The sequence below is a fragment of the Netta rufina genome (assembly GCF_964035555.1).
Source record: "Netta rufina genome assembly, chromosome: 1".
Taxonomy (NCBI): domain Eukaryota; kingdom Metazoa; phylum Chordata; class Aves; order Anseriformes; family Anatidae; genus Netta; species Netta rufina.
In genome coordinates, this window is record NC_140123.1 from 21,040,412 (window position 1) to 21,067,186 (window position 26,775).

General features: G+C 50.6%; 2 protein-coding genes across 4 annotated transcripts in view; one reads left to right on the forward strand and one right to left on the reverse strand.

The window, feature by feature from the left end:
* The first annotated feature begins 314 nt into the window (after positions 1-314).
* Positions 315-5,239, forward strand: SHISA2 (shisa family member 2). The gene is made up of 2 exons (XM_084285571.1): positions 315-866; positions 2,406-5,239. Exons 1-2 carry the CDS (start codon positions 395-397, stop codon positions 2,957-2,959), a joined length of 1,026 nt encoding a protein of 341 aa, XP_084141697.1. The 5' UTR covers positions 315-394; the 3' UTR covers positions 2,960-5,239.
* A 6,761-nt stretch (positions 5,240-12,000) lies between these two features.
* ATP8A2 (ATPase phospholipid transporting 8A2) overlaps positions 12,001-26,775 on the reverse strand; it is a 97,140-nt gene continuing 82,365 nt past the window's right edge. For all 3 annotated transcript variants that reach the window (XM_084295087.1, XM_084295086.1, XM_084295088.1), the window contains exons 4-5: positions 24,603-24,694; positions 12,001-17,656 (exon numbers count right to left, since the gene is read on the reverse strand). In XM_084295087.1, the coding sequence (XP_084151213.1) occupies positions 17,559-17,656; positions 24,603-24,694 (190 nt within the window). In that variant the 3' untranslated portion in view covers positions 12,001-17,558. The remainder of the gene's footprint in view (positions 17,657-24,602; positions 24,695-26,775) is intronic.

Below are 26,775 nucleotides of genomic sequence, written 5' to 3' on the forward strand. Positions count from 1 at the left end.
AAAACCTACTTTCCACTTGTTCTCCCGTCTCGTGGGCGGGGCGGGGGCGGGCACCAGACCCACCTCTTGAGGAGAAGACCCCCCCACACCCCCAGCCCCTCGGGGGGTCGCCTCCTTCAGGACCCTGTGGTGTGTGTGGGGTGGTCCCGGGGGTCCATCCCGAGGCTGGGGGGGATGTGAGGGGGCCGGGGCCGCGCCGTCGGGGCGGGGGCCGGGGGCGGGCGCATGGGCGGGGTGTGGGATGTGAGGGGGGGGCGGCTGCGGGCGGCGATATAAGGGAGGGGCGCGGGACCCCCGCCCAGCCCGGACGGGGCGCGCAGCGGCGGAGCGGAGCCATGGGGGCGGCGGGGACGGGGTAGCGCTGCCGCCCCCCCCCGCCCCGGCCGTCCCGGGGATGCGGCGCCGGGAGCCGCGGCCGGGGGCCGGGCGGCGCCGCCGCCGCCACCACCAGCAGCACCAGCAGTACCACCAGTACCACCAGTACCACCAGTACCACCAGCAGCAGCACCACCCAGGCTCGGGGGTCCGGCGAGCGGCCGCCCCCTCGGTGTGCGCCATGCGGGGCGGGGGCTGCTGCTGCCCGCTGCTGCTGGCGGCGCTGGGCTGGCTGCTGCCGGCGGGGGCGGCGGGCAGCGGGGAGTACTGCCACGGCTGGATGGACGGCCAGGGCGGCTGGAGGGACGGCTTCCAGTGCCCCGAGCGCTTCGACGGAGGCGACGCCACCATCTGCTGCGGCAGCTGCGCCCTCCGCTACTGCTGCTCCAGCGCCGAGGCCAGGCTGGATCAAGGAGCCTGCGACAACGACCGCAGGCACGGAGCCGCCGAGCCCGGGCGGCCCGGCAAGGATGGCCCCGACGGGGCGGCAGGTGAGGAGGAGCCCCCCGGGGAGATGGGGGGGTCCCCGTGCCGGGGATCGGCGGCTCCGCGTGGTTTGGGGTCTGCCCCGAGTGGGAATAGGGTTGCGGGGGTGGTGCTGCGGAGGGTTGAAGTGGGAGAGGCAGCCGGGCGCTGCGCCCCCTCCACGCTGCTGCGGCTGCAGGGACCCGGCGCTGCCGTGCCCCGGAGCAGGGGACGCCGCTCGCCAGCGGCCTGGGGCGCAGCGAGCTGCCGGGGGTCTGCGCGTCGCTGCTTAATCGCTCCCTCGGCCCCCACTGTGCTCCCAATTAAACAGCGAAGAGAAAAAAAAAGAACACCAAACAGCCCATACGTAGATTAAAAAAAAAAAAAAAAAAAAAAGTGACATGACATTTCTGAGTGACTCGCGGCCGGTCCCGCTCTAATTGTGTGCGCTTGCCAAGCTTGGGTGCCACCAGTTCAGACGGCTCCTTCATGAGATTGAGTTTCAAGGGTAAACTCGAGTCTTTCTACTGCTGTTTCAATAAAAAAAAAAAAAAAAAGCCTCGGTGGCTTTCCAGCACATTTGCTGCCATCCACACATGGTGAGCATGCTAGAAGTAGCCTGAAGTGATGTTATAATTAGGGCAGATTTACTCTCGGAAAACTTGCGCGCTGCAGTCTGCAGCAAGTGTATGCACCTGCCAAAGAGGCGCTGTCTCGCTGGGTGCAGAAGGAGACACGATCCTTCGCGAGGCCTTTGTGTAGGGAGTGTTAAAATTACAGAAGAGAGGAGGGAAGAATGTGGCCTTTTGGCCCATAGCCCACTGCGTGTGTTCAGCTGTGCGAGGAGCTGCGCTGACTTCAGCGGGCCCATCACCCCCTCAGCAGCTCGTGCACGAGATCGTCTCGCGTGGTGAGGGGTGGCCCCATCCCTTGGCCCCGTGTCTGGTGCCCACCATTAGTGGTGGCTTCCTTAGAGGGGGTCGGGAGGAGCTGCACAGGGCTCTGCAGCCCTGTCTGCATCCCCACGCTGATGGGTTTTGATGGCCACGATGAAGCCCAGGCTCATCTGGAGCATTTGAAAGCACTGAAGGGAGATCCCATTCCCTCATCACTCCCAGATACATCCATAAAGATGTGGGGCTGCTCCAGGGCATGGAGCAGCTCCACAGTCAGCCATGGGGCTGCCCTGAGGGCTGACAGCAGATGGAGAGGGCTGGCAATGTGGAGGGATGCGATGCAAGGTCTGACCATCCCGTGATCCCAAGCAGGAGTCCTGGTCCCAAAGCATTTTGCTATGGCACTGCTCAAACTGGGCGCTCTCGCTTAATTTTTCTAGTTGGGGAGGTGTGAGCTGTGCAGTTTAGCTCCCTGATGGTAACGTCTAAGATGCTTTGGAAGCTCCAGCCCTTGGTTTTAGCTGCCCTGTGTAAGCGTGCAGCTGAACGCTGAACTTTCATCGCCCAGCGCACAGAGCTGAGGTGGGCTTGGTGCTGGGAAAGGGGGCGGAGGGGACCTCCTGCAGCTTGCCCGTGCTCCCAGCACCCACCTTCTCCTTGCCGTTGCAGTGCCCATCTACGTGCCGTTCCTCATCGTGGGCTCCGTCTTCGTCGCCTTCATCATCCTGGGCTCGCTGGTGGCGGCATGCTGCTGCCGGTGCCTGCGGCCCAAGCAGGAGCCCCAGCAGAGCCGCGCGCCCGGGGGCACCCGCCTGATGGAGACCATCCCTATGATCCCCAGCGCCAGCACCTCCCGCGGCTCCTCCTCCCGGCAGTCCAGCACCGCCGCCAGCTCCAGCTCCAGCGCCAACTCGGGGGCCAGAGCCCCCCCGACCAGGTCGCAGACCAACTGCTGCTTGCCCGAGGGGACCATGAACAACGTCTACGTCAACATGCCGACCAACTTCTCGGTGCTCAACTGCCAGCAGGCCACCCAGATCGTGCCGCACCAGGGGCAGTACCTGCACCCGCCCTACGTGGGCTACGCCGTCCAGCACGACTCGGTGCCGCTCGCCCCCGTGGCCCCCTTCCTGGACGGTTTGCAGGGCGGCTACAGGCAGATCCAGTCCCCGTTCCCGCACGCCGGCGGCGAGCAGAAGATGTACCCGGCCGTGACCGTGTAGCGCCGCCGTGTAGCTGCCTCCCCCTCCCAGCCCAACAGGTTTTTCATATCCCAGCCGAACAGAGGAGAAATACTTCCTTGGAACGTAGCTCCCAGAACATCGCTTGTAAATAATTTTGAAAGGCTCATGCATGTCAGACAGTGTTTATAAACCGTTTATTTTCATCGGGGTCCGTTGCCAGAAACTGTAGGATGATATCGCTGAATTAACATTTCCAGATACGCTTTCATTCCAGTGCATGATTTACAGTGGCGAAGGATTATGCTTAAAAAGCATATGCATTGCAGATCACTGTGCTTGCGAGATAAATGCCGGAGCCATTAAGTGCCCTTCAGGTATGACATGGTCAGAAATATTTGCCTAATAATTCATAGAAAGAGTTCCGTTCCACTGTACGAGACCACAGTACTTAAGAAACCTCTCTTCTCCTCTCCTCCAATTCCTTAGTGACATTTCCCATTGCTTTACAGACAATCACCACTGAACCTGAGCAGGGTCGTCACTCTCTGCTCAGTTCCTGGTACCAGCTCCCATGTTTTTTTGGGCCCTGGGCCCCGGGTGAGCTGCCACGCGGTGCTCAGTCTTGCAGAGAACAACTTTTCCTTGAACCTGGTATTTATGTAGGAACTTGGAGCAGATGAATTACTCGGCTCTTACTTCCAGCGCACTTGAAACCCTTCTTGATTTGATTTTTTTGCCTTGAGATCAGGAACTGGTAGTGGTTTGCACAAACTCTGTCTCTTTGCGGACTTCCTACTACGAACAGGGTGCGAGGTACTTGCTCCTCCAGCCACCAGCACAAATTTTCGACTCCATGATCGCTGTCGGAGCCGAAGCGATGCTTACCGAGGAAGGTTGTGCTGTGACTTCCAACACACCTTGTTTGACCTCGCCTCCTATTAAACACTCAACCCGTGTGCGTGGGCTTGATGGGCCCAGGCCCTGCCGCAGGCTCATGATGGAGCCCACCCATGGGACCATGTGGGCCAGCCCACCCTGGTCCCACTGAACCAGCAGGGGCTTGCAGAGCTTGGAAATCCATCCTGGATTATTCTTGGGAGCAGAAAGGCCCAACGATGTTTAAAAATCTGTGTGGAGGATGAGGGAAAATGCCCAAGCAACGCATGAAAGGCTGCACCTGCGGAGGGGGCATTGCAGCCAGCACCGTGCGTTTGTTGGGTAAATGCCACCTGAGTTTGGCCAGGCAACAGCACACAGGAAATAATCAGACCATGCTAATCGCAATGTATCACCCCAGGCGTATTTAAACAAGCAAAACAGTCTTTAGGGCTGATTTTGTCTCTTAGAAAACCTGGTCTCTGCCTTTCAGTCCGTTTGTTCTTCAGACTAAATGCTGCAGCTGTGTGCTAAGGGCAAAGCCCAGACCGGGCAATTGCTGTAAGCAGACCAGAGCTGGCAAAAGGGTTCTTGTTTCCGATACTGTATCAGTACGTAGCAATAACTGTGACACTACTATTTTTTGTATGTCTCTTTTAAAACCGCGCGTTCGCGTGGAAGCGTTGCCAAATCCGACGGTTTACTTGTAAACACGCCACACACACACAGGCAGCCTACAGAAAGGGAGAAATGTTTTTGACCACTGAAATAGGAAAAATGAATAGGTAATTTATACCCGATCTGCTGTTATTGGCCGGGATCTCCCCATTCAGCGTGTGTGACCTTTACAAAAACGCCGGCTCGCAGGCCTGGCCTTCGCCTCCTGCCGCGTCGGGAGCAGCGGCCTGCAGGCCCCACGGTGACAGTGACGGGGACAGTGGTGGTGACAGTGCCAATACTGGTGCCAGCAGCTTGTCCAGGAGCTGGAGATACTCATCCCTGGGTGCCGAGGAGGTGGGCTGTCTCGACGAGCCCACTGATGTGGTGTCCCCGCCAGCCCCGATCGCCATCGGCTCCGGCCGCTGCCCACCGCGCTCCTTGCGCGCCCCCCAACAAGGACACCTGCTCCCACCTGTGACGTTCAGGTGAACCTTTGTACATTGTTTACTTGTTTTTAAAAATAAATAAATAAATAAATATGAATAAGTTAAATTTAAAGTCTGTAGAAATTAATTTACAGCTGAAGGAAAAGAAACCTGAGTTGTAATAAAAGGAAGTTTGTGAGATGTGCTGTTTTTGTTTTTTTTTTTATGTCATGTATAATAATGTAAAACCAATGTTAACATTTGATATAGCTTTTAAATCTCTGAAAGGGTGCTTGGTTTAAAGTGTTTCTTACAGATGAAGAAAAAAGCCCCCTTTGTTTCTTAATAAATACTTTATGGTGTGACTTTTTGTTTGCTTTGTTGCCGTCATTGTTTTGTTCAGTTAATGCCTCACTTGCCTCTGTCTACAAGAGCGTGTCCGACCAGCCCAGCAAAAACAAAGTCTGGATTTTCGGATGGGTTTTTAAAGAACAGAAGCACCAACACCCACCACGTGCATGGCCGAAAGTTGTGGCCCAGTGGGCTCTGTCCCCTAAGGGTGATGGGGCCATGGAGGTGACAGGAGCACCTTGCCCGAGGCCATGGCCAGGTGGCTCAGGTGCACTCCAAGCTGATGCTGTCCCTTTGGGGTTCAGGTCCTTGGTAGTGGCTTCTCCTGTGTGACAGGAGCTCTCAGCATTGTTGAGAGATGCAACATTGCCCAGTGCTGCTTACAGAGAGAGGAGAATGGACCAGCAGTGAATGCATGGTGTCTGTAACACCAATTTGTTCACAAATTTAGATTTTGATTTCACCTTCAGGAAAAGCTTGTCTCTTCTATAAGTGCCCTTACCCCTGTACCTGCCCAAGCAGGGACACCCAGAGCAGGCTGCCCAGGCCCACGTCCAGGCGGCTTTTGGAGCTCCCCAAGGAGGAGACCCCACAGCCTCTCTGGGCAGCCTGTGCCAGGGCTCCGTCACCCGCCCAGCACAGCAGTGCTGCCTGGTGCTCAGAGGGAGCCTCCTGGGTGCCCGGCTGTGCCCATGGCCTCCTGTCCTGGTGCTGGCACCACAGTTCCTGTGCCTGGTGGAGCTGACTTAATGATCCAAGGGGCTCAGTTTGGGAACAGGGGCAGCAGGGGGATGCTATCCAAATTCATAATTCACAGCCATGTCCTTCTAAGTGGGGATTTTTTCCATACTAGCAAAAAAAATAAAGTCTCACAAGGAAAACACAGCCATGCTGTGCCAGCAAGGTCCAGCCCAGGCTCGCCAGTCTCTGGGATGAGGCCATGCAGCATTCCCAGCACTCAGTTGTTGAGAGGTCCCTGGGGTGGGGAGTGCAGCGACTCTGAGCATTTGTTACCTAGGAGAGCCTGTTGTTCCCTCTTACCTCTTTTTTTTTTTTTTTCTTCTTCTTCTGATTTTATTATTTATTAAGAGGCTAAAACCTGGAGATAAGGGAAGGAAAAAAAAAAAGAAGAAGAAGAAGCAGCCACTCTTCTAAACCTGCTGCACAGCACAAAAATACACTTTTAGCCGTAGAGGACTGCAAGAAGTGACGGAAGCTCTCTGCAGGCGTTTCACCCACCCCGCAGCCCCGGCTGAGCGCTCCCCGTGGGGCAGCTCGGTGCTCAGTGACTCACTGCTCAGGAAACCCTCCCTGAAAGGCCGCGTGCATTTTTTGCTTGCTCAGTTTCAGCCCATTACTCAGTTTCATCTTCCCAGACTGCCCGAAACAATCCCTCTTTTTTTTTGTCCTGCTGTTTACACCTCTTAAATTTATGGTCTCACTTATTCAAAGTTTGAAGTGTACGGAGTTCTTTTTCAGTGCTTGTTGTTGAATACATTGCTACCGGTTTCAGGCTCTTTCCGCTGAAGTGGTCAGGAATTTGCCATGCCACAGGCTGTAAGGGGTACTAGTGGTGGGGAGCAAAATCTGTGAGTGCTAGACTGTCACCAACAGCCCACCAAGAGCACACGGTGCTCATCCAGGCAAGGCCAAAATCGTGTTTGTTCTCCTGGCTGTCCCCTCACTTGGGAAACCGCCCCAGTGTTACTCTGGAGAGGGAGCTGCTGGTCACTGGGGCTGTGGAGGTTGCACCCTGGGCTTGCCTCCTCTGGTGGGAGGGTGGTGGGTGGGGTGACCCTGAGGCAGCTGTGCACAACCTCACTGTGATCATTAATGCTCCTAAATCCCCCCCAAAGCCTCTTCCACCCCTCAGGCCTCTGCTCTGCAGGTGCTGGTGCAGCACTGAGGGATGGCAGCAGGCCCCATGGCACCCAGAGCTGCTGAGCTTTGCGGTCACAAGGGACCAGCTCATGGGTTACAAAGGACCAGCACCAGACCAAACACCACCAACACAAGCTCAACACACCGTGGAGAACCACTTTGAGGTGGCTTCCTTATGATCTGGGTATTATCAGAAGAAGACAACCATCCCTCCCATGCTAGCACCACCTCTGAGCGCCCGTACAGCTGTCACCAGGCATTTTCACTTCAATAAGTGGAGCTTGCTGCCATCAGTGTCCCGTGCTTAAATTTGGAACGCGATGCCCACGGGAGAGCAAGACAGATTTCAAGCCCCAGATCAGCACATTAACCTCAGCACCTTCCTTCCAAAACATCTCATTTGCTGCTCACTTTTGGTCTTGCTGGAACTCCTCTTTCCCCTCCAGATTTTCTGTTCTCCCGTTCTTTTCCTCCTGCTGCAGTTATTGCTACATATTATTCCCCACGTGTATTCCCTTGTATTTTTCCAAGCTGAATCTCATTTTATTGTTTCCTGCTCATATTTCTTGCTTCTCTGTAGGTCCCTTTGTATTATTTCTCTGTCCTCAGCGGGGCTTGCAACATTTTCCTGCCCAGGATCACGTGCAAATTGACTGAACGACTCACCTCAGCCCCTGCCAGCTGTTCTCCCTTTCTTTGTGCAAGCCAAAATGCCAGCTAACCCAGGTCAGTGATGCTGCACCACTTACCCACACCTCAGTAAGAGGAGCTGGGAGCAATGGGGTGATGCCCACCATGGTTGGACCACATGGCACCAAATATCAGCATGGGCTTCACCCGTGGAAGGAGTTCCCAACGGGTACCTGCAGCTCACCATGGATTTGTTTTCCTTTTCCTGTTTGAGTCTTCAGTAGTACATGAGGAAAACCATAAGAAAACTTACCTTAAACTTTGAAGACAAGAATCTTGCCTGCTATTGCAGGCTCTTTTCACTCAGTAGGCTTATACTAGCAGAAGTATAATTCAAGCAGCCAAGAAAGAGTGGAAATAGCTTCCTTTCTCCTGAACATGATAATCCTTCACTTTCAGATAAGCAAACCCTTATTTGCTGTTATCAGCCCTTCAGAAAACCTCTGGCAAAATCGAGGCAAACAATGATACAGTGAGCTGAAAAATGTGGATTAATTCAAAAAAAAAAAAGAATTAGTTGCTTTCCATCAAGCCTTCCTCATGTTTAATGCCAAAGCACATCAGGGCACAGCCCAAACTAGTTTGTCTGTAGGTTAACTTGAAGACTAGAAAAAAGCAGGAAGGCACCCCTTTGGATTTAATCCATTAAGCCAGGGCAAGGTAACATCAAGTCAGAGCTGTAATAACAGAACAATAAAATGAAACAACTCATCTCCCCCCTAAGACATTGGGTAACTTCAACCCCTCACGAGGGCAGGCTGGCAAAGCGTTCAATACTGCTGAGCCCAGAGCCACCTTTAGGAAGGTCTGAACCTTGACAGAGATCGATGGAGCTGTGTGCGGCCTCACCAGGGACGAGCCTGACCCTGCACAGGATGTCCCTCCTCTGAGATGAGGATACCGTCGTGTTGTGCAGTCTCTGCTATGATTTATTACCCTAAAAGTAAATATTGGCTCAGGCAGCTGTTAATTCCCTCAGTATTTGTTTCTGAGAGTGAGAGGGAATCCTCCTGCCTTCACACACCAGACATTTTGCATGTTACTGTGAACGTCCCATTGTGGGGAAAAAAGTGATTCTCAGTTCACATCAGCACAAACCAAAAGCAGGGGCTGCAGACCCGGTGTACCACCAGAATCAGGCTCTTGGTTTAGGAGGTGCACTGCCATCCTCAGTACTTACAGGGAAATATGAACAGTTGCTATCAAACAGGGCTTAATGTATCCAATATAGCTGTGTTGTTCAAGCTCAGATACAAGGCTCCACATTCAAATGAACTGACCATAAGAAAGCAGTATTTTATTTTATTTTTTTCCCCAGGTAGAAATCCTGTATTAATATGCTTAGAAACAGTTCCACACACAGCTGGCAATGTGCAAAAAGGCAGGAGGGAGCTGGACCAGCACTGTTATAAGTCCAGTGCATTACCCAGCCCAACCCAACCCAGCCCAACCCAACCCAACCCAACCCAACCCAACCCAACCCAACCCAACATTCCCTTTCTTCCAGTCTCCTTTCTCCTCAGGGACTGTGTTCTGCTTAGCAGGAGGTACCCCCAGCTCCATGGCATCTGTCAAGACCCACACACCAGTTTTATTGTCTGTGACAATGGCACCGAGTGTTTGTCATCAGGCTGGGTCATCAACCACAAGATGTGTGACAGCTGAGGCTCCCACGCACTTCACTGCAGGCTTTAGGTCTCCTGAAAGCTTTCAGCTTTCTGCCTTTGTCACTGAGGGACCCTGCCACCACAGCAGGGCCTCGCCAGCACGGCTCACCTCCCCCCACCCTGCTCTGCCCTACAGCCCCCCTCTGCACCAGCACGAAGAAACCGCGCTGGCTTTCAGCAACGTTTCCAAGCCTCATTTCTCTGAGGACCCATATTTCTGCTGAGGAGGAAGCAGCAGGAAGCCCATGGCTCTTCCCAAGCTTCTCAGGACCTGCTGCTGGGAGAGCTGGGGCTCAGGGCCGTGGCCGGGCTGAGGGAAGGGCAGAGCCTGGCGGCCGGGCGGTGCCGGAGCAGCGCTCACACAAAGGGATCGTGTTTCTGAAATCTTCTTGCTTAACATTCCTCGAACCAGCCCTTTCTCAGTTACACTTTCATTTTTTAATGCTCCCATTTCAGACTCGAGCATTAATCTGAGGGTTTAGAGTCTTTGATTCTGTTTCGGCCTGGTATGAGGCACCGAGGACCGCCGGCAGCGGCCTCAGCAGCTGCTCCCGCACGGCTCCGGCCGCGGGACGTGAGCGCCAGGCGCTTTCACAGCCTCGCCTGTCAGACCATTAGAGGCAGAGTCTCAGAGGTGATTATTCAACTAATATATCTAATAGGGGGTTTAAGAAGCCATTCATTACATTTAACAATTCGGAGAATTATTTCACGTTTAGCGCACTGTAGGAAGAGGTGACAGCGCGGGGAGCCCTCAGCAGAGCATCACGTTCTTCCCACAGCCAACTGAATGAAGCTTGCTCGAGTTTATCATCAATTTTACTTTGGCGTAATTGATTGCCCAGATGTGTGAGCAGCCCTGCACTCAGCGAGGCTCCCGCTGCTGCAGGCTCACAGGCTGGAGCACTGCTACAGGGGGATACATGAGGACTTGGTCGCGGGCTTTTCATCTCTTTGCAAAGGGAAAGCAGGTACCAGGCCTGGCTTCGGGGGCAAGAGCGTTTTGAAGTGTGCTCAAGCAGTGACTTGTAAAGGGAAGAGGGGAAGTTTGGCTTACAACCCCTCTTTGTTTCCCAATTTAAAAAAAAAATAAATAAAAAATCCAGAAGTAATTTGTTGTTTTAAACGAGTCTCTCCAGGCTCTTTAAAATGGTTCTGTCGGCAGTGTGACAATCCATAAGGAAAAAAACATTCATCGAGTTACAGCACCCCGAAGAGGGAAAGTTTTAGCCAGACTGCATATAAATATTCATTTTGTTCCCGGTAAAACCTATTTTAACACCAATACCTGATAATATCTGGACAAAAAGAGATCTCTTTGTTACAGCTCGTGCACTTTTACTTTCTGCGGGGATCTTACAATGCATTCCCTGAGGTCACCAGGGATCTGGAGAGGCTGATCTTTAGTGCAGGGCCATAACTTGGGCATCCCTCCTGGCTTGGTGCATGGGGTGGATTTTGCTCAGGAAGGAGGCTGCAGCACCCCGGGGTCTCACAGCCCTGCTCAGGAGAGCTCGGCTGCTGAGGCTCTCCCAGGCTCAGCACGGGGGGGGCGAGGTGCTCACAGCTCGCTGTGCAAACATATTTGTTCAGCAGCAGGAACATGTTGTGTCGGAGAGGATCACAGCGTGTCCCCCGGAGCCGATGGGCACAGAGCTCCCAGGGACAGGAGAGCCTTTGTGCGGTGCTGCACGCTCTCGGTCTTGCTCGAGGCAAGTGAGGGGCACTGCTCCGAGAGAGGCAACGCAAGCGAGCTTGGCAGTGTCGGTCCGGCACCACTGGCAGAGCTGGATGTGGAATTCTTGATCAGGCAGGAACAGGAAAAAAAATCCTCCCCCTGCTCTCGGGATGCTGTGCAGGACACCTCTCGTGTTGCTGCACCATCGCTCAGCATGATGCACGATCAGACCATTCCCTCCCCAACCACGGGTGTGTGCCCACTGAGCACAAAACCCTCTTGTGAATTCAGCTGGGAGCGAAAGAAAGTCTAACACTTTGTTTTTCCCTGCTGTGCCTGTGTCACTTAGACAAGGTAAAAGATCTCCAAGACTCATTTTAGCGAAGCTTTGGTGATGTCGCATGCATCAGTTGTAGGAGAGATGTCTGCCCACTAAGTTTACAGGAAAAGATGGGTTTCCCCTGTGAGACACTATTAAAACATCAGGCACATGCTGTGAGCCTGCCGGTGCCATTCTTCCTCGGACACCAGTCTTGTGTTTGGGGCCTGATTCCAGCCCCATGGCAAGGAACCCGAGTCTCGTCCTTGCACAATGGAAGCATCCCCTTAAAAACACACCCAGAAGGTAATGAAAAAAAAAAAATAAAAAAAAATCAACCCCATACCAGCTTTGCAGGCAAAATCTCAAGTGCATTTATCACTGAACTCACTGCAAAACTTGGGGGGGGGAATAAAACAAACAAGCCTTGCTCCGCTGAATTGCTTTAATAAAAGGTTTATTGGAAATATTTTTGTGCAGACATACGACAGTCAACACTGCTGTTCAAAGCTACAAATTTGCTAAGTTTTCTGAGCCCTCTAAAAAATACGAGTAAATGACCTTCATTTGTATTCAGTCCGGGAGGGAAACAAACCCCGCCGTAACGCGCCGCGGCACGGAAACTACCGGAGGACGTTAATAGGACGTGAAAATGGTAACACTTCTGCAGGAAAAAACCCACACACCACGGCTCTCGCTGCTCTGCTGGGAGCCAATTAAACATTCCCCCACAGCACTGCTCCGCTCTGCATACCCAGATTAAAACCTCCCCATCGGTAACAATATTTAAGCAATCTGAGCACAGATATGACAGGCGAGCGGGCACAGGGCCTGGCGCGCTGATGAAACGAGACGCCGCTGAAGAGCCCGCCACTCAAAACAGCCAAATATTTGACCTCCCGGAAACACGGGCCATGTTTTGGGGGCAGGAGGAGGGGTTTTTGTGTCGAACGGCTCCTCCAATACACACAGGCACACGTGGTCCCCAGAGGGCTCGGCTGCCCACAGCATCTGGAGCCCTGTTTGTAAGAGCCGAGAACCAACGTGGGGCAACTTTCCAGCCGAGGAGGACAGCGAACACTTGCACGCACCTCCCGAATAAAAACATCAGCCAGGAGGGTGAAGTCGGGCAGACACGCCGCCTGCTACACTCCACGTTTTCGAAGAAACCCTGCAGATGCTTTGAAGCAGATTAATTTATGCCAAGACAACATCTGGAACATCTTCTCAGGAAGCCACCCAGTAAGGTGGTGGGAATGTGAAATAATCACGGCTTTCTGTTCATGTTGGCTCTGCCTCCCCTGGCTCCACCACGTCGTAATTACAAGGGTGCTGACCTCACGGCTACGCACAGTGACAGCCTGGCAAGAAATTTGGCTTTTCGTCATCGTTAGGTTTCTGCATGACTGCCTGGAGCTGGGGGCTCGCCCGCACGGAGCGTGCCCTTTACCCAGTTTGGTTTCCCTTCAGTATTTATGGAGATGCTGAGGGAGAGGCCCAGCAGAGTTCAACTTGTCTCACCACCAGGCATAAAGGAAGGGTTTGGAGAGGCAGCAGCTATGTTACCTTTTGTCCATGCTGCAAACGAGGCCCTGCTCTTGGCTTTCAAACCCCGTCACAGCGGGAGCTGGGTTCCCAGACCAACAGCCCCAGTTGAGGCCTGCTGAGGCCTCAGTGACCTGCTGGGCCTTCACCCCTGAAACACCCCCACGCTCCCCACAGTGACAACTACAAATCATGGCTGGGGACAATGCTTGGATTTGAATCCGAAGCTCTCCGTTTTTGATAAGTGTTTTGGCTGTGCCTGTGAGAGCTGCCCACAGCCCCAAGCCGTGCCCAGGGCAGGGAGCAGGGGCTGGGGCCTGGAGGAGGTGCTGGGCTGCAGCACAGGCAGGGGTGAGTCCAAGGCTCTGTCCCATAAGGTCAGAAAAGCTTTTGGGCAGCCTGAGGCCAGCTGTGGGGAGACTGCACAACACACATGGCCGGTGCCACGTCTCAGAAGCAAACTGCCAGGCGGATGCATCAGGCACAGCGTGGGCACAGCCAAATTCTCCTCCAAGACACTGTAGCTGGAAATACCCATCATGATATTTCACATCATCTCTGAGTATCGTGAGGCTCAGCAAGAGACACAGAGCTCACCCTGCAAACCGACTGGAGTTTAAGGTATTGATAGTGTGCAATGATCCAAAACCGGGGTAAAACACCCTCAGTGCCTTAAAACGAGGTAAAAACCTGACACATCCAAAGTGCCTCTTGGAGGTGAACGCCTGCTCAAGGGCTGCTCTGCTTCAGACCGGAGCTGCGAGGTGCAGCAGCAGAGGCACAGCTGCTGGAGTATTTAACGCTGCCACGGAGTTATCATTTATAAAACCACAGCAGAATGGGAATCGGGCATCGCGGCACCAATGGCTGCAGGCGATGCGAAACCAGAGGCGGGGTGCATTAGCCGAAATGGACACAAGAAGCCTGCGGGACAGGGACAGCACGGGGACCAGGTGCCTCTCTCAAAGCCCTGGGGGTGCCCACAGCGGGCCAAGTTTCTCTGACCACGTAGCAGTCCCCACGTTTCACTCCTTCTGCTCCATCTGAGCTTTCTCCTCTTTATGAGCGTATTTATGATCATCTCCCAGCACACTCTTGAGTGCATGCTGCAAAAACAGCGTGCTCTGAGTAACAGGAGCCTTCCTGCAGCGCCTGCTGCTCGCTGCTGGCCTGCACACCTCTGGCAGGCAGCAGAAGCGCGTGGTCCAGCGAAGTGCAGCTTAGTGAGGCTCGGCTGGTATCTTAATTTACAGCCCCTACAGCTCACGCTAACGCCGCACACAATTCTAGGTGCATTAGCAGCTTGCTTTGACTCAGATCCCGTTATTGGTTGTTCGCCATTTCTCCCTGACGAGCTGTTATTGAACTCCAGCTCCCCGCAGCAGGACCCGAAGCCCTGTCGAGGAAAAACAAAGGCCAACGGGTTCCTCAGCAGGGCTCGGCTCCGCCTGCTGCTCAGCACCTCCAGCTTGGTACTGGGTGGCTGCTGAAGGAAGAGCAGCCGCTAGGAAAATAATGGGTATGGTGCTACAAAACCGAGCAACCAGACCCAGGTTTCATTTGGAAAATCACCACTTCTTCCTGAACACTGAAAGGAAAACAAAGCAGCAAACCCAAGCAAAGCCTCGCCACTGTGGTCAGCGCAGGGAGCTGCCAAAGAAACTCGCTCCTGATCAGCCCCAGGGAATTAAACCCGGACAGTCAGGCAGAAAGCTCCCACTCCTGCTGCTCCCAGACCCTGTCCAGTTGGTAACGCTTCCTAAAGTGCTTTCAGAGGTTGCTGTTACATGAAGTTGTGTTAATGAACAGGGCTTTCTGTTGGTGTGGCACAGCTGCCCTTCTCTTGCTGCCACGACACCGGGACACACGGACACACCTCAGCGCTGCTCACAAGGGCCAGCCACTCCAACAGGCAGGCCGTGGCAAATTGCGATGGATTCATTCCTGTAATGACTCCACCGAACAAGAAGAATGGCTGGTCCTGACCTGGGTGGGCTCCACGGGATGCAGTCAGACAGGGATCCAGGTCATACAGTGGGGACACAGCCTGCCCCCAGCCCCATGCCCATGCTGCAGAGCCGTGAGACGAACCCCACGTGCGATTTCCATCGAGCTGACACCCAGCGCACGGAGCTCGGCCTCAGCCAGCATTCACCCGAGGGAGGGGTTGTGTTTGGGACACTCGCTGACCTCAATTTACAGAGAGGTCAAAGCGATGCAGCTCGTGGCCTGCACCAATAAAATAAATCAGGCCAGGTGACAGCCGCTCCTCCCCAGCACCTCTCATTATGCTCTGTAAAACTTTTGTGGCACTAAGTTAAGCACAGAAGAGACTCCAGGCTCCTTTCTGTTCCCCGCTCAATACATTTATTTGCCCTTCTTCATTATTCAGAGGGTTTAAAAGTTTTTTTTTTTTCTTTTTCCTCCAGTATCCTCATGAAAAGCCTCCAAATTGTTTACATGCCAATGTTTAGTGTGTGGCTTAGAGCACAAAGACTGAGCTGATCGCACTTTGTCTCAGTGGGAAGTTAATTTTACTTGTGGTGTTACAAAAGGAAGAAGCAGTTAGCAGTTTCGAGGACACCATGCATGTCCTAAATAGATTTTGTTCCCGAATAAAAGAGGCTGTTTAAGAGGTTAGATCAGGATTAAGATTTAAAAGCTGCTGGGATCAGGTTTAGCCTCCCCGTATTTATTCTCTCCCCAAGTATCCCTGCCTTTAAACAAAAGTCACCTCCCAGAAAATTACACACACACACACACACACACACACACACACGGCCCCTTGACATTCACGCCTATGGCAAAATTATTCGTGATTTTCCTTTATTGCACAATTGTCTCATCAGCAGCGCAGAAAGAAGGTGATGACTTTTTCCCTCCGTGCCATCAGCCTCACCCAAGAGCCATCCTGCCTGCCTGGAGCTTTCTTTTTCACGTGGACGGGGACCCTGGGTGGCTCTGGGGACTGAACTGCCACACGCGAGTGCTGGCATTTACCTACAGCCCTTCAGGGGGATGAAGCCAGTGGGCCAGGCTGCTTTGGGTTTGTTTTTGTTTTTCCCTCTCTCCTTGCTAAGCATAAATACTCACATTCAAATTGATTTCGGATATATTTAAATCAACAAAAGTTCTGGGTGATGGGCAATAGGGCAAAACACAGCGCCAACTTTTTAAACGCACAGATGTAGTCCATACATTAACCATGAAACCTGGCTAAAACACAGCACTATTTACTTTATGCTACTCAGAAACGTGGCTTGGCAACTAAAATTAATAGAACTTGTCTGGAGGACAGTGTAAGCTTTCTAAGGGCTCTTTCAGCCTTAACTTATGCCCCTGTTTTCTCTTTTTTTTTTCCATAACTCCAATATATGCAGCAGCACGCTTGCCCTGCTCCCAGTGAGTGGGTGAAGCCAGCATTCCTTCCAGGGCTCCGAAGTGGAAGCATCAGAAGCCTGTCGATGGATCTGATCTGGAAAAGAGACTGCTCGGACAGAACAAACAAACAGCACGTCTCCTCCTCACAATGACCAGCTCTGTGTGTGCAGGCACGTGTGTGTGTGTGTGTGTGTGTGTGTGAACCTCTCCCGACTTTCCCCGCCAGCCCGTCATACCCCGTCCAAGAGGATTGCCTCTTTTTTGGGGGATGCACGTGCCCTTCTTCCAAACGATGTGAAAAGCTTCTACCTCTCTGTTCTGGTTTGTTCCATTGTTACGATGGGAATGGGATAACAAGGAGGAAATCCCAGGCTAAATCCAAATACAACCCGCAGAGTTACCTACTGGAGTTCATGTTGTGCAGAATGCTGTATGCCCAATGCAGCTGCGCTGGCGAGCCCTCCAACCTTCACCTCCTGGCTTTGGGGGTAAGCTATTAATCGGTTTTCAGATAGCTAAGATAAGATAGAGCCCTAATAAGTCTTGTAAGAGGGCGGGAAGGATTCTGTGTAATTCGTTGCTATTGTCTTATTTTGTCATGAGAAGGCAAATAAGCACTTTTAGCTACAGATTGTGTTTCCATTGCAATAAATAAAATTTATGCCAAATCGTCTGTTAAAATTTTAAATGAAAATCTCGTAATCAGTGAATGTTACAGGGAATAATGTCTGCATGCAGCCATGTGCTCCTGGTCTGGGTGTAACCCAACAGGAAGCCTCAGCACCCCGTTCCAATTAAGCAAAGGCTGATTTCTCATGGAACATAAATTTTCGGCTTTTCTCCCAGAACAACCTTCTGCTGATGCTTTAAATAGTGGTAAAACATTGGTTTTAATTTCACACCTCACAGAGCACAGTCAAATGCTTCGTAACAACATAAACAGAACTTTAGGCAGAGCTTCGCAACTGAATTCGAACGATGATTCCCCCCCCACAATAAATATTCAAGGTTTGCAGGGCGAATACAGGAACTGGTTGGCTAAGGCCACAGAAATGAGTTCTCTGGTGTTTTGGCTGCTGCTGCCAGCCCCAATCGAGAATGCATTACGAGTGGATGCATCGACCCAAATCCCATCACTCCCACCACCCACCAGGTGAGGAGCCATTTATTCTATTTCTGTTCTCCTTTTGGTCGTATCGTAGGACCGAACAACTTCCGACTGGGAGACAACGCCGTGCTCTTCCTGGGAAAATGCGTACCCATCTGAAAAAAGCAAAGGAAGAGGAAAAAAAAAATCACTGGAGTGCAGCTCAAAGGCACCCCTGGTTACACGACAGGCCACAACGATCTTCATTTCTGTGCTGTACTTCTGTCATTGACAGCAGCGCCCACAGGGCACTGGAAGGACAGCTGCCAGCTCTGCCTTCCCAGGCCACATCAGCGTACATGGTTGACTTTTCCCTCCGAGCTAACCCAACTAATAACTTTCAGATAGATTTTGGTCACCGGGTTAACTCCCACAGTGGCAGAGCTTTAAGGACTTAACACACAGATTTGCATTTTTGGCTGACTCTGTTTGCTTGGCCTGGAGGAACATGGAAACGTTTATGCTACAACTGTCTGAGTTACATCTTAGCTCCATTCAGGATTTTTTTTTTTATACAAGTTTCCAGGTGCCATCCAACCAGTCACACTGAGAAACCCTCGATTCTCTTGGCCAGTCACCTACATCTCCAATAGGGTGAACTTCAACATACGCTGGAGGTCTCTGCTTTGCTCAAGGGAATCCTGTTAGCTAGCACGGTCCTGTGGTCTCCCTAGAAATTACTCAGGTGAAAAGAGCAATGAGTCTGACTTCTTTCAAAGTACTGTGGACAAGGTAAATGACATTTCGGACCTCACCTGCAAAACGCCGCATTACAAAACAACCACAACAGCTAAAGGGCTGAGATGGTGAAACACCAAGCAATACTTAAACCAGACATGAGCCTGCAGACAAATTCTGAACAGGGAACGAGAGCAAAGTATAACAGTCCCTGTGACGTCAAGGAAAGGCATTTGTCATTGAAAATGGGTAATCAGAATGGAAGAGAATGGGAGATTTGAATAGCTTCAAAATACGGGGAAAAGGGAAAATCATAGGCTAGGCAAAACCTGGTAAGGCTTTGCAGTAGGAACGAGCTAGTGGGTGTGAATTCTGCTTGGGAGAACCCAAGAATGACACCACGGCTCAGGGGTGGGGGACTTGTCATCTCCCCCAAACAGCCCTGGGAGTGGGAGCTGGTGAAATCTGCAGTCCTGCCCCAGGACTTTTGCTTTCCCAGGATAAGTGGAAGAGGGTTATCCCTGGAAAAGCCAGGGCCTTTGCTGCCCGTTTGAGCTCACGGGGCAGACCGTGCACCCCCTTAGCATGTTCTTAGCAGAGGGGCACGCTAGCAGTTAGCTGACCTGACCCACAAGCACGGCAGGAAACCTTCACCTCCAGCTGGGGGGGATTCCAGCAGAAATGCAGCACCCAGAGCTAACTGCGGTCACACTCCCCTCCTGCAGCCCTGTAGGAGCTTTGATCCGATCACAAGACTGATTGCAGCATTTCATTTTGTTTTCCACGAGCAATTCCCTGCCAATACACATAGGGCTGCAGAGGTACAGGTTGGGTTTTCTTGCCTCTGGCTGAAGGTTCATGAAATATATTCAGAAAATGCAAACACTTCTGGAAAAATGTAGGTGCATGCTGGATAACTGCAAGGGAAATATTTACAAAACAGGCTTTCATTGAAAAAAGGGTGGGATTCGCACCTAAAGCAGTACATCCAGTGGGCTTGTTCCACTCGAGGGGCCAGCACGCTGTTAGCTTTTGGGCAAAATTCTCCATGGAAAGTCAGTCTGGTAGTTTTTCACCAAATTAAGCCCTAAAAGACTGACAGCCGTGCCCCAGAACCTGCTCTGCATCACGGTGGCTTTGCTGTACGTAGGTCATTCGGCAGAAAACACCTTAGCCTGAATTTTTTTGCTACATTAGATGACCACTGGTTAACAACAGCAGTGGCACGCGTACGCTCTCACATTCTCGATCCACTCCGAAATACCAGCAGGGAGAGTTTTGGGCACACATCATGGGAAAGGCTGCGACCCCCAGACTTGCACGTCGCCTCCATTCAGTCAAAGCTCGACATTTGGCAGCGTGCTGAAAACTTTTAGTGTTGATCTCCAGGCAGGAAGATGATTTCATATTATGCTTTTTGATTTGTGTTACGATTGAGCTGGCGCTTCGGGCTGCTCAGGCAGCTGCCCGTGCCTCGCAGGATCAGGACACGCTGGGACCGCTCAGCTCCCAGCCAGGCTCCCCGAGCAGCTTCTCCATTTCCACTGTTTTCAGACCCCATCCCAAAACAATGCAAGCTTCCATCTGCCAGTTACCAGGGAACTTTTTTCGGAAGTCTGAACTTTTCCCCCAACTCGGGTTTTAAAACCACACCTAGGAGCCTGCCCGGGGAACAAGGCCCTCATTGTTCCAGCCCGAGCAAGGAGCACGCTTCTTGGGGGCTTTGTGGGCACGACCCGCTCCCGGCCCTCGCAGAAGGAAGCAGCTTTGTACTCGGAGCCTTTCTGTTAGTGGGGAAAAGGAGCGCTCAGATATCTGTCAGTGGGGCTCACTCGTTCCGAGGAGATTCCCGTTCTCATCAGATCTAAGGTTTCACTGGTACCAGATATTATCGGGCAAGCTGCTGAATTTTAAAAGCATCCTTTTTATTTTATTTAAGCTTTGATATTCTATTAGCAGATCAGAATCTGGTGTCCGTCAGGTTTCTGATTGAACAGGACCCATTTCTGTTCCCTGCAATGCCTGTTCTGGTCCGTGCACTGCTGGGTTAGAGAAGCTGCCTCCCCGTGTACGCCCTGAGCACGCCGCGCCATCCCAACAGCTCGCTGCCAAGATCAAAAGATCCCAAAATCTCTCCGACAAAGTGAAAATCAACGTCAGGGAATTACCTGGCCAGCCAAATTCCTTCTCTGGCCCAGCACTGGACTCTGCACTGTTTTTAAGGAGACTTCATGATGCTGCAGTTCACATCGACCAATTAAGCAGTAAATGCTAGCTCAGCTTTGACTTCTCAGGGAACCCTCTCCCACTTACCCTGGGAAAGCCAGAGCTGCTTTAAATCTTGAATGCTCTGAGTAATGCTTACAGAAATCATTCATTTCCCTGCTGATAAACTATGCCCATGTTTTCGGAAGGACCCAAGAGGGATTCCTAACAAATGGTCCCATCTCTGTCCTCCCAGACGCTAATTTATGGGTGTTTCCTCGTAGCAAACACAGCTCGATGCCACGGCATTGATTCTAAGCTAATTATTCCAATTTCTTTTTCAATCGATTTTAAAAGGTTGCAACTCCACTTGATATTCACCAAATACGTGGCTGTCTTGTAAAAAAAAATACAGAACGTGTATTTCAAACACATGCAAGGTAAGAGGAAACGGAGTTTAAAAAGCATCTCAAGCTGCTACCCTGTTGTTTTTCAAATCAAAATGCACCGGGAGAAAAGCGAGAGGAAGAAGGTGTCTGCTGGTGGAGAATAAATGGTGGGATTAGAGCCCTCAGCATGAACACATTATTATTATTTATTATTTGCCAGCCCCCATACTGTGAAACGAACCTCAGCTGTCAGGTGCTTTCTCTCCATTGATTAATAAGGTGCAAACCATACGCTCCGCGTTCGGGCTTACCCTGTGCAATCACCGTGCTCTGTCAAGGGAAGGGGGATTTGCTTTGCTAGCCTAGGGAATCTGGGCCAAGCCCAGCAATCCTCGTCCAGGCACAGCTCTCGGCACTTTGGGGGGAGCTCTGCCAGAGCAGAGAGCGGGACTCAGCTCTGCTTTTAAGAGCGTGCGGAGACACAGGATGACTGAACGCTGCTGGTTGTTCTGAATTGCAGGAGTGAAACTGCGCTGCAGGGATTGTATCAGGCATCCCTTAGGGCCAGCCAGGGAGCAAGTGGGAGAGCATCGCCTTCCTGTCCTGCTGCGAGGCTCTGGGGACACAGGTGACAGAGGCCAGTTGTGTAAGGAGGTCAGGGGCTCAAGGACAGCCTCAGGTATTGCACCAGCTCTGGCTGGGATGGAGTTAACCTTCCCTGCAGCATCCCAAAATGTGCTGTGCTCTGCACTTGTAGCTCGACCAGCCCTGACATCCCACCAGTGTTGTGTCTATCGCCCAGCAGAGCTGGCACAGCACCAAGACTCCCTGCAAGGCCCCAGAGCCCCAGGCTGGGGGTGGGAGAGAGGTGGGGAGGGGACACGGCCAGGGCAGGTGGCCTAAAGCAACCAGGGGGATACTGCACACCGCGTGGTGTCACACTCAGCCACAGAAGCTGGGAAAGGGCAAGGAGAAGGGGAGCTTTTATTGTGAAAACGTCTGTCCTCCCAAATCACCACCGTGGGTGTTGAGGCCCTGCTTCCCCAGATGTGGCCAAGCATTGCTCATGGATGGGAAGCAGAAAATTATAGTGCTTTTCTTTTTTTCTCCTTTTTGCTTCCTCATGGCCTTTGCTTGCTTTTTTGCTTGCTCTTTAAATGAATTATCCCTATCTCAGCCCTTGAGGCTTTTCCTTTCCATCATACCTTCTTCTCCCCCTTTTAGTTTGAGGAGGGGAGTGAGAGAGTGGTTGTGGTGGTGTTCAGCTGTCCAGCAGGGTAAAACCACCCCAAGTATTCACACATTTTGCCTAAAGGAGATGCTACTTTCACAAAGTCAGAACAAAAAAAGGAAACATTAACTTGGATGGAGATTTGGAAAAGGTCTGCCTGAAGAAGAAGTCATTGCCATCACCACCGCCAACAAGACTCTACTGCCAAGGTCTGGCCTCCGCACGTGGGCTGGACAACCATACACAATTCTTCCACTGAAAGCCCCACGGCAATGCCATCAAGTCTCGTGTTGTGCTAACGCTTTTGGGTAGGGGATGGCTCCAACAGCAAGCCATGAGGCACACCAAGCAAGCTTCTATCCTCTGACACAGGGCTGTGCAGGCTTACCCCCACATCTTTCCCCTCGGACCCTGTAAACCACTAGAAGTAGCTCTGAAACTCCTTGTGATGTTTTTCTAGCACTGAACTAATCTCCACGTGATTGGAAATGAAGTTTTATAGGTGTCGCTTCCTCACCAAAATCCTGGAAACTGTTGTTGTCAACAGCAAAATGAAGTGAATCTCAAGCTAGTGCTGCATCTTTACAATCTGTGCTAGGAATTTTAACCTCATTTTTCTTCCTCACTGGGACCAAGGCAGCTGATTTGCTTAAGCCTTTGTCAGCTCTATCTAAACAAACCATTTTCATGTTTTATATGCAAGTGTCAGATTCTGAGTTGAAGTCACACAAGCAGTTCTTGGAAGAAGTGGCCTTCGCAGGCTGGGAACTTGGAGCCTGGTAATAACACACGAATGATTCAAGACTTCAAACGGAGTGCGTGTAGTGTGATTTAAGATATTGGCCCAGCAAGTCAAGGCAACTGCTCTATTCATCAATCCTTTGGCTTTGAAGATTTCTAGCATTTAGTAAACACTTTTACAATTTAGGGCTGTGAAAACAGCACACATGTTCCCTGAATTTCACATGGCCTTCTACATGCAGCAGCTATGCAACATTTGAAAATAGCATTTGACAAGAGATGACAGAAGCTTTAAAGAATCATGGATGCACCATAAAAAGAGTCTTTCAAACCTAGCAGTTTCACAATCAGAATTTACACTCATGCGAAAAGCAGACGGCTGACTGTAACCTGTCCCGACTCATTTAGCACTTAATCATTTGCATTTAATAGGGAAGCTGGTTATCCAAATTAGGGCTTATTTTGATATCCCGTTTTTCTTTCCCAATAGCTATTCACTTGCTTACAACCCGATGATGTGTTCTACCAAACTAAAAGCAGATATCAAGCCTGAGCTGTCACTACTGGTGCATCTCCTTTTTGCACTGTGGTAAGTCTCTACAGCAGACTCCCTCGACAGCAACTTATTTATGTGTTTTACTGACTCGCTCTGCCAATCATCTCCTGTGGAATTTCCTCAAGGAGCGTGTTTATGTGCCCACAGCAGAGCTGCAGTCAACATCCCTGGCTCCTTGACACAAAGGATTAAAACCTGGAAGAAGCAGACGGTTCACAGGGCTGCTCTGCTCATCCGTCACCTTTGCCAAGAGCAATGGGATTGATTGCTAAAGACCCTATATCCCCCTGACAGTAACAGCCTTACAGCTGCTCTACAAAGGACAAAGATGAGCAGATCCGTCACTGTCCCACCCACTCTGGACTAATTCCCCGTAGAAAAGAGGAACACCTCAGGCATCTGAGTTCTCAAATCCCAGCCCTGCTTCCATGACCGAACCACAACATTTCTGCCACGGAAAAGGACGCAGCCAACAAGTGAGCGTGGACTCCAATTAGCTTCCTGGGATTCCTAAACAGTCAAAAGTGTAACTCATTGCAACAGTGACACAAAACCCAAATCCTGCGTGCCTGCCCCCTGCCCTGTGAGCAGCAGTGCTGCATGCTGGGGCTATTTCTTTAGTCAGCTGAGCAAAAAAACCTCAGGTCTAGCAGGTAAAGGCCTGTCTTGTTCCTCCAGGATGATGAATAAATGGATGACCTCAACGTGCAATTTATTCCAAATAGCAGCAGTGAAAAGGTGTGAGGTTGCCTCTCTCCTCCCAAAGGATGACAAAGAGGGAGAGGAGCGAGGCAGCTCTGCATGCCTTGGCTTTCCTCGTCAGAAACATACACAGCTCCCAAGTGGCATCCCCGAAATATCCCTGTATTCTCAGCTAACCACAGCTAATGAGACTGGATTCATAAAGAAGCCATTTCTATGTAGGCTAGGCTCTATCACAACATTTATTTTATCCTGCAGAGTTTTTGGTTTTACAGCATTCTTGAGACCATCAGGATTTTGCACGTCGAGAATCTGCATATTGGGATTTTGTCATTTGGGCCTGCTGATTGGATCCCAGGGAATTACCCGCATTTGAGCTCTGCTTGCCTAGGGCCAAATACACTAATTCCACTTCCAAATGCATGTCTCTTGGTTGGCAGCTCAGCCTCTGCACTAGATTATCTCTACCTACAATTTAATTAAAAAGTAATCACCCTTTGCTTCACTCATCTGGGACTGACTGCTGTGAAACACACACGCATACGCCAACCATTACTTACGTGAGACACTTTGCTGGACAGAATGAGCACGGAAAAGGCTCGGAGGAGTTTTCCTGCCGAGCCTTTTTAACAAATGATCACGTTCGTTCACACTGAGGGAGAGAAAAAATAAATACATCAGTGAGTAACCAGGTAATTTCAGGATAAAAGTCAACTATATTCACAGTACTTGGCAGCTTCAACATTGTCAGTATTTGAGATGGTTGCAGCATGATATATTTTTTGTAATTGCACACTACCAAGAGTACTCTCCAATAATGGAAATGCCTCCTTCCTAAGGCCACTTTTTAGAGTTTTTGTTTAGTTCAGCCATCCCTAATATCATGACCACGGTGATTTCTGAATGCGTGATGTTGATGAAATGTTACAAGCCATATCAAATTTCTGACACATCAAGCAGTATGGAACATTTAAAAGGAAGTCTCTGAGTATTATGTACACAAACCAAAGCACCCACAAATTGTCTTAGAGAGAAAAAGCAACAAATTGGGGCTTAACACATGGTAAAAGGCTTCTATCACACCAACAAAACGTCCCCACACAAACAAAGGTGGCACCGTTGTTAATTTTGACTTCTGAAGAATGTTTTCATTTTCATTTTCACCTCCAGCACTGGAAAGAAAACTTCCTATCTGGTTTTTGGTTAAAAGCCCTCTTTGGTTTACACAGTTCATGTTAAAGGCTTGAATTTACCAAAAGTAAAAACATAAACTTTGGGTGAAAAATAGAATAAGCTTTTCAATCAGTTGAAAGAGAAAACTGACTGGATTTAACACACGTATACGAGTCATTAGAGGTACTGTCCACTCTGCTTTTTACAAAAACTACTCGTTTCAAGAACTTTAAGCCCAGAATAGATGGACAAGAGCTAAGGTTATGACCTTCCAAAGCATATAACTACCTATGCAAGTGGCATGAAGTGCAATAGGGTTTTAAATAGTGCAGGTATCCAAACCTTTTTGAACTGGGGCCTCCAGTGACTGTCGTACATCAGATTACTAAGAAATGCATATTAGTCTATTTTAGTTCACAGTCTGAGGGACTGGGATGGTTTTTTCCCCCATCTCACACCTATTCCTAACACTGAGATGGAGATAGTACACGGAAGGGATCTGCCTGCTAGTGCCTCTATCCCATTCACACCACATTTACACTGCCTGCTTCCATTTCCAGAGTCTGCTTGTTCTTCTCATGCCTTCATTCACAACTAATTCCACTGGTTACGTGGCTCATGTAGATACACATCTGAAAGGTGTACGTTGGTTTCTTTTTTGGGTTAGATTACAAGTTCACATATATTTGGTATACAAAATGGAAATCCCAACAAGCACAGCTGTTGCTGCCAACAAGCTCACAACAGCTTTCCACAAACAGCTCCCCTTCATTGAAGCAATTTGCTAACTTCAAACAAGAAAGTAAGCAAAGAAAGAGTCTCCGAGACGTCTACAATGTGTAACCCAGCCACGCAGGCTTATATGCCACTTAATATTCCATTAGGTTAATATCCAGACTCGCAATCCCATGCTCAGTGTGTAACTAGATGCCCATGAAAGAAAGGGAGGAATCCTCCAATCCTCCCCCATCCCCCTCTTTTTTTTTTTGCTGTGGTCTCTAAGCCCAGCCACCCAGGTTAGGAAATTGTACATCCTAAGGACCCTTCCTTGAAAATCTTTAAAAGCTGTCAGTATTTTCAGGCACTTGGTCTCTCCTCCTTCCCTTGCCATAGTAGGATCACACCTACAACAAATGCACCAGGTTGCTTTCCCTGTCTGAAGTCAGTAGTATTTCCTAGGTAGTATTTTCCTTCAATAGAAGTTGATGACAGATTTGGAAACAAAACTACAGATACCTACTGAAAGCATCAAAAAACTTTTAAGAGCTCTTGGATCCTAAGCTCTGCATGCACTCAAAGAAGAAAGGACTACAAGTTTCCACTAAAAACAGGGTTACAGTGTGGAAGCTTCTGAAGATCTTGGAAGATCCAACTTAGAAAAGAAAAAGACTGAGTAAAAGAAAACCAAGCATAGAAAGAAAAATCCAACTGCTCTATGCAGGCAGAATAGAAAGTGTGTAGTACAAAGGACTATCAGACAAGGGGATGGCAGGCACTAAGTGAGACATGAGGTTTCTCTAAACGTAGGCTTACAGAGTTGACCACCTCCAGCATCCAGAG

Bases quoted from the DNA above. Each gene is read 5' to 3' on its own strand.
- SHISA2 (XM_084285571.1), top strand. From the start codon at position 395: ATGCGGCGCCGGGAGCCGCGGCCGGGGGCCGGGCGGCGCCGCCGCCGC. The intron at 867-2,405 runs GTGAGGAGGAGC...TTGCCGTTGCAG, and splicing joins TGGCCCCGACGGGGCGGCAG to TGCCCATCTACGTGCCGTTC.